Source organism: Oreochromis aureus, linkage group 2, assembly GCF_013358895.1.
Source record: "Oreochromis aureus strain Israel breed Guangdong linkage group 2, ZZ_aureus, whole genome shotgun sequence".
NCBI lineage: Eukaryota > Metazoa > Chordata > Actinopteri > Cichliformes > Cichlidae > Oreochromis > Oreochromis aureus.
In genome coordinates this window covers 34,508,620-34,520,137 of record NC_052943.1, presented here as the reverse complement: position 1 = coordinate 34,520,137, position 11,518 = coordinate 34,508,620, and the positions used below count along the sequence as shown (strand labels likewise).

Here is an 11,518-nt window from a genome sequence, read left to right as displayed (position 1 = left end):
ATTTCACATTGTTACAAAAACAGCCCAGGAACCACATCACCACCAACACAGGGATGTCAGACTGTTGCCGGGATTTCCATTCATGTGTTTATACTTTGTCCATCCTATTGGAGTTACCTGCCGAGTGCTCACATTGATCTCCAGGAATAATGTCTCATTAGAAACGTTACAGCTTGTTTAACTGTTGGGGGCTGATGGAGGTCGCCTGTAAAACACTGTATAAAATATGGAGCATGCAAAGGATGGAGACATTAGTATTTATGGATCTGTTGGCGCACCTGTCACTATGACTCCACATATTTGGTGTTGATTGTGCAGAAGTGCAACAGCTCACATTCATATAATACAAACTACAGAGTGCTGTGTCTTGTGCAGACTGTTGCTTCGCAGCAGCTCTGCTGCCATCAGGCTAGGGTCTAACATTCATATTAGTTTGATCTTTATTCATAAGCTGATTCATGCTGCCAGTATACTTTACTGGTCTCATACAGCCAACATCTTCCTCTTGCATGTAAAATGAAGAGTCCCTTGAAGGCAGATGCGTGAACCCAGGGTCGATCTAGGTGCGAGCGTTTCCATCCTTAAAATGAACTTCGATAATTAGTGCTTGGCATCACAAGTTGCAGTTTAGGTCACCGTGTTTCTGTACATGTCACATTCCAACTACCAAGGTTGGTTTTTCCAAAGTCACATGCTAACAATAGCAAGGTGAGGCATAGATGATGAATTTACAGTTTGATGTAGTCAGATTGGACTTATTACTGTTAATAAATGCATAGTTCATACCTATAGTAACAGCACGACATGGTGAGACTGATGTATACTGATGTATACTTCAACCTTAGCTGGGTCAGCCAGTCTTATTAATCTAGATCATTCTCAAAAACAAAACAAAAAAACCCCAAAAGCGTCTCAACGTTTATTCGGAAATAAGTTGTTTAGTGGTATATTGGTACGAGGCTACAGTGCTAACCTGTGTACAGAGTACAAGACTCGATGTTTGACGAGAAGTTTGACTGATGGAAAAAAAAAAAAAAAAAAAAAAAGGAAAAAAGGGGAAAAAAAAAAAAATCAAAGACAGCCATATACTTTATAATCACTGAATCTTTATAATAAAGGACATCTCTGAGCAAGAAAAACTTATCCCAGTGTACTTCATACACCTAACAAACGACTGGTATGTGTGTGATAACTTGAGACAGAGCTTTAAACAGTTGGTCTCATGATCCAGCACGCTGAATCTAAAGCCTTAAAAAGGGGGGAAAAGGAAAAGAAATAGTAAATTAAAAATTGACGTTTGTATACTCAGTGTAACGATGAGTGATCATTTTTGGAAGCCAGATTAAAAAACAGTGGAAGGGGGATTTTTAAATACCATGTGAATATCCCCAATATTCCGGTGAAGAGGATTTCTTTATAATGGTACCTGCTGGGAAAAAACACAAAAACCAAGCAACAGATGCACGCTCACAGATCATGCCCGACTGGTGCTTTCTACACAGTTTTCATGTGAAGGTGGCTGATAAGAACTTGTGCTTGCTCTGAGTTATGTAATATTTTTATTGGCATTTATGGAGAAGATTTAACAACAGATTTATCATTCAGAGCTCTAGAGAGGGAGAGAGCCAGAGTATCATTCTACCATTGACTGCCATCCACTGCTTATTAACAGGCAAACTCCTAATCACCATAGGAAAACAAAAAGAAAACCAGAAGAAGAAAAAAAAAAAAATCAACATTTGATTTTTTTTTTTTTTAGTAAATAACATCCAGGGGTGTGTCATTCAATTATATAAGAAACAAAAGGGAGAACAGGTTTTAGGTTTACATGTTTAACATTTGCTTGGTAAAAGGAGGGAGTGAAATAACTGAATGGGAAGAGAAGAGATGCTTTGAGATGTTTCTACTAGGAGAGGAAAAACAAAAACGGTCAGCTGATCTCAACTTCAGTTTCCAAAGAAACAAAGTCAACACAGAGGAGAACAGAGACGGGGACAGAAGGGTGGATGGGGAAAGGGCATGTGTGTCTGGGGGGGGAGAGAAGGGGCTACAGCCTCCACATCCTAAAAACAAAAACAAAAAACAAACAAAAAAAAAAAAACTGATTTTCTTTCAGAGTGGAGGGTTTATTATATATACACATATATGAATATATAGATAACACAACTGACAAAGGTGTGTGTAAATCTATATATTTCCATTACATAGACAGTTATGATGGAAGGAAAGACTTTCTTGTTTGTCGCTTATCCAGGAAGGGAGACTTATTAGTCCTGGTCACCAACACTTCAGGAGCTCTGCTCAGAGCAGACCCCTCAAAAACCTAGAGACAGACAGAAGCATCATTACCACAGTTGTTTAGGAGCAGAGATGGTGCCACAGATATGGACAAACTCAACACCCACACCAGCAAGTGTAAGCATGTAGCGCAGTGAAAGCAAAAGGTCAGCAGCAAAGAACTCCAAACAGCACACAGGTGTAAAACACAGGAGGACAACTACAGCAAGTCCCCAAACTTGGTATCGGTGTCCTACAATGCTAGTTCCCTAGAAGGTTCCCTACAAATGTCTTGATGCATGCTCGATCATCCAGGTAAGTGAATCTGAAAACGTTCAGATGAACAGCATCAACCTTTTGGGATTTACCAGATTCCTCATTCAAGCTACCTGCTGTCTGTTTCATTTCAAACTAGAGTTACTGAAACAACATCAATACTCTCAGCTAGTGTGAGCCTACACAGGCAACACGATGTTTTAGTAACCATATAGAATACATTAAGGTGTGTGGAATTTCAGTATCACCATTAGTGAACAAATGTTTACCAAAAGAACTACAAACCCATAGGTTGTAACTACATTACTACTTTGAGCATCACCATCATTCGCACTACAGCTAAATTTAATGTTGGATATTTAGTAGCATTTTGTGAGCTCACCAATGTACACTACCCATCAAAGTTTTAGAAAACCCCAATGTTTCTAGTTTTTATTGAAAATGATGTTGATTAATGTCTCATTGTATTCTGAAATGAAAGGAATTGGAGTTTAAGAAGAAATCGTGGAATCAGTTAATTTTCCAACCGACAATCGTCAGTCCAATAACAGACGACAGGCAATATACTCACACAGGTACAGACTTTCTGATGGGCGGAGCAATGTAGTCACGCACGGACTGACTTGTGCATTTAGAATTTATACGTTTTGTTTGGAGGGAATATTTTACCTTCTTTTCCTGTTTCAGTATTAATACAGATACATTTTGGATTATTCATCGATTTATTTGAGATGTGCCAAATCACACAAAGGCTTAACATTACATCTGAGTTTTTTCTTCCATGATTGGCTGAGACATTTTGATTTTTAACTGACTTTGTTTAATTTTGTATTAGTTGTTTGGTCGAGTGTGTCAGACACAAACACTGTAAAGCTGTAAACACAGTGGGAAAAAGAAGCCAGTTTCTCTTTGCTTCCCGCTCCACCATCGTGTTTTTTTATTTAAATAAAATGTTTTTGTTTTTTTCTGAACATTTCTTTCTTTCTGTTATGAGTTTAAGTAAATTAATTGCTACATTTGCTTGCAGCTGGAAGAGGATGCTGTTAAAACAGCACTATTATTTTTTTCTGTTGACTGCTTCTCTTAGCTTCAACCAACATTATTAGCAAACTTCCGATCGGCAAAGGCTCAGCCTATCATCGACATATTCGTTCAATCGCCCAACCTTATTACAGACCAAAATATATTCTGACCTTCTGACTGATCAGAGTAGCCTCCTTTGGCAGATATAACAGCTGAACACAGCCGTGGCATTCTTTCTACAATACAAAATCAAATATTCTCCCATATCTGTAGCAGAAGTTCCCATAAATGTGAACCTTGTAGGCTGCTTTGCTTTCACTCTTCTGTCCAGTTCATCCCAAACCAGCTCGATGGGGTTTAAGTCTGCAGACTGTGCCGGACACTCCATGTTTCCAAGCTCACCATCTTGTTCTTTTTTCCTGAGGTAGTTCTGACTAACTAGGTTCATGTAGTAATAGTAGTACCATGTTTTAAGGCTTGATCAGCCTTTGTACCATTTCGAGTTTTTCATTGGACTTGAATGACTTGACTTGCAATAAGTAACTGGAAAAATTGGGGTTCTTTAAAAACAAAAAAAAGTATATACATTTCATTTGGCTTTTTCTGCTTTATTTGATGGCCTCATTGAAGAAAGGACAGGAAAGCGGGGGCAGATATGCGACAAAGGGCGGCAGGTTGGATTCAAACCCGGGCCAGCCGCTCTCAGCTGTATGGCACGTGGTCGCCCGCTGAGCTAAACCCCCCAAAATTGGAGTGTTCTAAAACCTTTGACGGTAGTGTGCATGCACAACATGTGGGTGCTAATGTTACATGGAACCATGCTGTATCACAACTGCAGTAAATAAACTACTTTAAATGGTGAAATATTTTAGAAGTGAGAAAAAGGTGATGATTAATGAGGCTGAGCTTCAGTATATGTGACAATGCATTTCATCTCACCTGAACCACAACATGTAACTATAAAACAGCAAACCATCATCCACAGACAGACATACAGGGTGTCAGTGGTAGTTTCTATACTACTGGCATACATGTACCACTTTGATGCAACAAACTGCATGTGGCTGTTCAAACTGGCTCTGTGTGGAGTTTGCATGTTCTTCCTGTGCCTGCAGGAGTTCTCATTGTGAACATGGCTGTGCAATAGACTGATGAAGCTAAACTAAACTAGCATCACAAACAGCACTGCATACGAGCAGTTGTTTTAACACTGCCCTCTGGTGACTGCAACCAACTATAACATGTAGATTATGGTGTGCAAAACTTTGTGCACAAGATCAAGAGACAAGCACGCTGATCACTTGACAGATACTAAATGATGTGAGTCTTCTAGACTGGTCTTATTCTCCAAGTCATGTGGCACAACAGAGCAACAAAAGAAACAAAGAACATGCTACTGGTCACGTGTGTGCTGCCATGAGGTTCTGCTACAGCAAGATAATCACAGCTCCAAGTCTTGTTGGGCCAAAATGGGTTCTAATGCAAACCTGGCCACGTAATGCTAGCTGTCACAATGACATGCATTTGAGAGTGATTTGGGTTTAGAAGAAATTAAAGAAAAAAGCCACATAATTTACAGTCAATATCGGACAGTATTTATTATAGCCTTATAATCAGTAAATAAATACAAAGAACTTTGGAATTATGTCAAGTTCTGACATCTTCAAACAGTACACACGTGTATGTGTATACATATATACACGTGTTCCTTTTGCATCTTTATGTAGATAGAAGAAAGAAGCAGAGAAATCCCTGTTAAACAGGGCGCTGCATCAAAAACATCTGATGCAGACACTTTTGAAATTCCTGATTTGTTGCTATTTGTTGATGTTATTCAATTTATCAAATGTGTACAAAATGTTTTTATACACAAACACAGCAGCAGTCTATAGCTGCCATTGCCATACAGCGCGTAACCATCTCAATCATGTAACATGGAACGGACAACATGTTCAGCATTTTCAAGTTTGGATAGGAAATGTTAGCAACTGCAGAAGAATCAAGAATGATAGTTGGTCAGTATTAAAACATTGCGACAGCAGAGAAAGGCTGTAGTCCAACCCCCGAAAAAGGACAGAATAGCATGACAGCAAAGTTAGTAGTCAAATTCCCCAAGGACGTCTTTGCTTCTAATTAAATATTTCTCTCTTTTCCAATATTATTATTAGCATTATTATTATTATTATTATTATTATTATCATCATTATTATTATTGTTGTGCCTCAGGCTTATAATGTGGCTTGACTTCATTTCAGCAACAATATCGTTTTGGCTTTATTTCCAATTTGGTGCTTGTTTGTTCTCCAGGGGCACTGGGGTATGGAATAGGGTATTCTAATAATAAAACAAAACAATAAAAAAACAAACAAAATAAACCCAGTAAGTCCTGAATATAATGCTGAATGACTATATGAGCTATTGGCGCCTGTAAAAAACGTCACTTGGCTGTTTGCTACTAACCTTTCATGTTAGGCTTGGGTTTGTCAGTTTGCTTGCCTGTGGGGGTTTGTGCCTGCTGGCCCTGGCCCCCGGAGGAGGCCCCCTGCTGAGCGGCTTTCTGTTTCAGCATGGTCCAGTCAAATGTGTAGTCATACTGGTGGTTCAGAGTCCTTAAAACACACAGAGAAATAGTATACCAACATTAACATTGAACAGTTTAAAATAATTTTGTAGGAAAGAAACAAAGAAATAACAAAAGATGTGAAAGGATGTACGATGGGAGCGGGCAGGGTGAAAGGAAGGAAACATTTCAGTTTATTCAAAAGCATACAAATCAGTCTTTACTAAAAGTTTGCAACTGCATACAAAATATTAGGTAATGGAATCAGCATTGAATTTCAGAATGTAGTAAAGACACGTGTTTGGGGTTAACTGCTGGTAATTGCATTTAGCTCTCAAAGCTCACCGACCCCAAACTGACAGCCATTTACAGAAAGTTGGACACGTGTGTTCACCTGAAGAGGATGCGAAACAGCTGGCGCAGATACATGTAGTCTGGAGCCTCCTCAAAGCGCAAGCCACGGCAGTAGTTTAGATACATGGCAAATTCTGCTGGGAAACCCTGCAAATATGCATTCATACAACTGAGTGTGCACCGCTTTGATCATTGTGCCTGTTTAACCCTGAACATGACATAACTGCAGGAAAACGCCATTTTTATTTGATTTTTTAAACTGAAGTTGACCTGGCTAATATTACATATAAAATTCAATGTGTTCATTTTGCTAGCTCTGGCATCTTTGTACGGTCTATTTAGGTTTTTCTCTGTGTGGGTGTGAGAACATTGAACATGTAGGTCTCAAAATCTTGCTGTTGTGGGGTTAGAGTGTTTTTACCTTACAGAGGACCTCAACTGGGGTGGACATCTTCTTTTCAGAAATCTTTTCATACTTCTGCTTCTTTGTGGCAGCCTGGACAACACAAAAATACAAACAGCATGTTTACGCCACAACCCACTGTTACACTAAATGCACTCAGGCTACAGGTGCACTCACTGAGTCTGAGCCAGAAAGAAGTTACAATCAGTGCATCTCTAACTCATACTAGGTGAGCGATACCACAAAATATCATTGTGTCCTGTGTCTTCAGTTTCTCTCTATCCACACGTCCAACACAAACAAAACTACTGTCTTTACCTGCTGCGTGTCAAAGTCAGCGACATACCTTTAATCCCTGCCATGGCAGACTGGTTCTGTTGAAGTACATCAGCACGTAGCCTAGTGACTCCATATCATCACGGCGACTGAGGACAAAAAAGTGTTCATTGAGTACAGAAGGGGTGCATTAGTGTTTCCCTGGCACCGTCAAAATATTCATTATTATTTTTCATTCTCTTAGAAATTGTTGCTGTGGCAGTATTACTAAGATACAATGTAACCCAGGACTGCTTTGCTTAGCAAAAAGCCCATTTAGTCATTTTTTAAAAATTTCTTGATTCTTAACACACTGTTGGAAAAAAAGTAACCTATAATTTCCTTTGAAAGGCATTTTTGAAGACTGTCTATCAAATGTTTGCACAGACCTCTGCTCAATGCCCAGGTGCGCGTTGATGGAAGCATAGCGTGCCGTGCCAGTCAGGTTCTTGTCTTCTCTGTATGGGATGTGTTGTCGTGTTCGGTTGTCTCTGTACTTCTTTGCCAAACCAAAGTCAATAAGGAACAACTGATGGAGAGGGAGAGAAGACTAGTTAGTTATCGGTTACCGATGAACAAAGAGTTTTTTCATTAAAATCATCCTTTTTGTCCTTCTGTAAAACAAATGGCAACATTACTCAACGATGAATGTAACCTTGTGATGATGTCAATATGCAAAAGCGTACGAGTTCATATCAGCTGCTCAGCGGAGTGTGCTTGGAGGGTGGGGGCACTGCACTCTTTATTATTTATTTATTTATATGAACTGAGACTAGACTGAAGTGCAATGTCTTTTAAATGACTGTAAAAAGCCATTTTAATCATCGATCTATTACTCAACTACTGATTCTCTATTTTGCATTTACAGCACTGTGCAAAAGTCTGGCGAAAGCCGTCATTTATGCTTTGTTAAGTAAATGGGTGCAGTGATTTATAGACACATGCAAATAATACATAGAAATAAAAAAAGTTTAACAAGCTTCAGTCCGTATTTGGTATTGACCACCCTTAAGTAGCCTTCTGGGACGACTGCCCGGGCTTCATTTGGAGGTTAGCAGTCTTTTGTTCCACTCTGTCAACATGACACCACGGCTTCAATAATAATGCGGTCTGGGTTCACAGCTCCACTGTTTTATTTTGGTTTTGGGTCCCCCTCGCCCCGCCTCTATCCAGATACGCCTTTACCTGGAAGCTTATTTGAAATCACTGTCATTTTTAAAACTAAAGCTAGACACTTTCCAGTTGGCATTGCATGATGTACTCTTCTGCATTCATAATTTTACCAAGATCCAACGTTACTGGCTGAAATTCAGTCCCAAACCATGACAGAATGTCTACTGCCGCCATTGATTACTGTAATAATCTGGTATTCTCTTGATTATTCCATTGATTAATCGAGTAACTGGATAAAGAGTACTTTTGTCTTATTAAAAGAGCAATAATAAATATTTTTAAAATAATAAAGTGAGCAACAAACTGCTCATTGGTCTCCATCATTGATGGTCAAGTTACTTGAAAAAAGTAGTCACTGGTTACTTCTTCAAGAAAGTAATCCCATTACTTTACTGATTATTTTCAAAAGTAATCTGCACACGTCTGTGGCAGCTATGGACGTCACACACTCGTATGTCATTGTCATGAGGCACTCTCACAAACAAAATCATACTTTAGTAACGCAGTGTGCTTACAGGAAAGTTACAGTAATCAAATTACTTTTTGCAATGTAATCCTTACTTTACTCATTACTTTAAAAAGTATTTGGACACTTCTGCCCATCTCTGGTCTCCATTTTAGAAATTGCAATATTTAATACTTTACCTGCATAACATTTGTCACAAAAAACAAAACAACAACAGAAACGGACCCCCCCCCCAATTTTCTTGTTTAAAAGCACACACTTAAATGCTAACCCCCCCCCCCAAAAAACACCCCACTCCAAGTTCAAATAAAGGCTTGATGACGACACTTGAAAATAGAAATGGGCGACTTATCTAAAGTACAAGATAAAAGTTTTTGAATTACTTATATGGGCAGAGCACCTTTATCACATCTCCAAAACGACCATTATAAACAGAAGCTCCAGGCTGGAAGGTGATTAGAACCACAGCCTTGTTATTTAACCCTCTGACAGGTGGTCTAGAGTTTTCTTGGGCTCTTTCTTGGTGTCTGCCTTTCCACACAAAAACAAAATGGTTGTGTACGAGTCTGGGACATACTTTTTCCCTAATTAAAACATGCCAATTCATTGTTGGGTATAATTTTAAAAGTGGTGTAGAATTCAAATGAATATCAAGTTTGTTAGGGATGGATGCCCCATGATGGCATGGTTCGCTTGCAAGCGTTGCTTACAGACGCCATTTTTGCTGAAGGCGGCAACACTTCAGTTTCCCACAATCTATATCAACTGCAGAAGGCTCTGTAACAAGCCCTAAAAACAAACAAACAAAACAAACAAAAAACAAAACAAAGACTACACCTCAACTAGCAATGTCAAAAATCTTAAATCGCCTTGTTCTCAAGTTAATCAGAAAACTTGACCTCTGATCTTCAAGTCAAGGTCAGTGAGATTCAAACTCGTCCAAGGTTTTTAGCAGAGGCACCTATGGTATCATTGTGAAAATCCTAGGTGACTTCTTTGAGTTATGGCATTCACAAAATGTTCAGAAAACTTGACCTCCGTCCTTGGCCTTGAGGTCAAAGTCACTGGTAAGGGGATTTTAAGTCGATACGCCTATGGTATCGATTTGACGCTCCTATGTCACCTCACTCTCAAGCTGTCACAATTACAAACCGCCACTGACGACAGTACCCCCATCAACCTTTTACGGCTGAGGGGTAAAAACACATGTCCAGAGAACACACCTTTCCAACAATACGAGTTTCGCATAGTTTACCACATCAACTGGATAGACCATTACTGTGACCCCCTACAATGTAGAGAAATGCTGGTCTGCCTTCAGCACTTCCTTAAACATTCAAACAGTACCTTTCAACACCTGGCATGCGCTCTACAATTCTTTTTTTGTGTAGAGAACCCCCAGTTTAAAACAAAAAAATTAAATAAAAATGCACACCCACAGCCAATATAATATTGCCATTTATGACTGAGGGGGGGGGAAATTAATAGCTCCCAAATGTGACTGGTCAAGGGGTTGGGAGAAAAAAAAAATTCAAATTAAGGTGTCTCATCTCTATAATTAAGGCATGCAGCCATAATTCAGTGTTCACACACAAACACCCTGTTATAAAATGACCAAACCTCCTATCAAGACAGAAATCCTACTCACTCCAGTCTTTGAGTGAGCGCACCTAAAGTCTCCTAAAAAGTGCAGCCAAGTACAATTCACTGTACTGGCCCATGTTATTTTCACAACTGACAAATTACTCACTATTTCATAGTTTTAAGCCCCAGATACACTGTTCAAAAAATAAAATACTGGTGACTGCCAGTGCTACCCCTCAGCCTCAAGCAGACACTTATTGCATCAATTTGAAAATTCAAGGCAACTTTCTTGATCGCATTCACAAGATTTTCAGAAAAACCTGACCTCTGCCATTGGTTGTGTTGGTGGTAATGAAATTAACTGATGCACTAGACGGGCAACAATGAGGCTTATTTTTTTTAAAGTAGTTTTTATATTTGGCTATGGTCAGAGTCACTAGCATGACATGATAACTGGACTCTACAGAGGTCGCACATGCAGTTCAACTTCACTGGGATGACATAAATAAGGTCCCCCAGCACAGCCTCAGCTTAGTTTTAAGACTTTAAATGTCTCTTATTGAAAGATTTAATTTTAGGTTTAGATAACCAAAAACAGCAACTATAAGCAACCTTTAAAAAAGGGCATAAAGAACCAGGCAACTTCAATGCCTCAACATTGAGGCACTAAAGCAGGTCAAACAGTTTATCACTGCATGTCAGTCACGTTAAATGCGATTTGCTGCTGTCCTGCTGGTACATAAAGACAACAGTCTTATTGGTGAAAATGAAATAAACTTCCATTTTTCTGTGTGAAAAACTAGATCTACACAGTGCACACTGCTCTGTCAGTCCCACCACCCACCAGTACTGGTAAAGTATGAAACACTTCACAAGAATCAAGCAGAACATTAGATTCTATGATAAATTAATGTTTCTGCTGTTTCTCCAATTTTTGTTACTATTAGCTCACTGACTTCTTGTTATTAAGGTTCTGGTAAATACATTTCACCACTGCTTAAACCTACTTAGGTTTGATTCATCTGTAATAAAACTAATTGCAGTTTAAGTCATTTCACTTCCTCTTAGACCAATGAGGACAGTCAGG

The 11,518-nt window shown here is 39.1% G+C and overlaps 1 protein-coding gene across 5 annotated transcripts in view; it reads right to left on the bottom strand.

Annotated features, from left to right (window-relative positions):
• Positions 1-1,540: 1,540 nt before the first annotated feature.
• Positions 1,541-11,518, bottom strand: part of csnk1a1 (casein kinase 1, alpha 1) — a 29,347-nt gene continuing 19,369 nt past the window's right edge. For 3 of the 5 annotated variants that reach the window (XM_039622182.1, XM_031758941.2, XM_031758944.2), the window contains 6 exons: positions 7,598-7,737; positions 7,240-7,318; positions 6,912-6,986; positions 6,531-6,637; positions 6,037-6,185; positions 1,541-2,323 (listed from right to left, as the gene is read on the bottom strand). In XM_039622182.1, the coding sequence (XP_039478116.1) occupies positions 2,316-2,323; positions 6,037-6,185; positions 6,531-6,637; positions 6,912-6,986; positions 7,240-7,318; positions 7,598-7,737 (558 nt within the window). In that variant the 3' untranslated portion in view covers positions 1,541-2,315. Of the gene's footprint in view, positions 2,324-6,031; positions 6,186-6,530; positions 6,638-6,911; positions 6,987-7,239; positions 7,319-7,597; positions 7,738-11,518 lie in introns of those variants that run through there. The other 2 variants (XM_031758943.2, XM_031758942.2) reach the window with 2 other exon arrangements.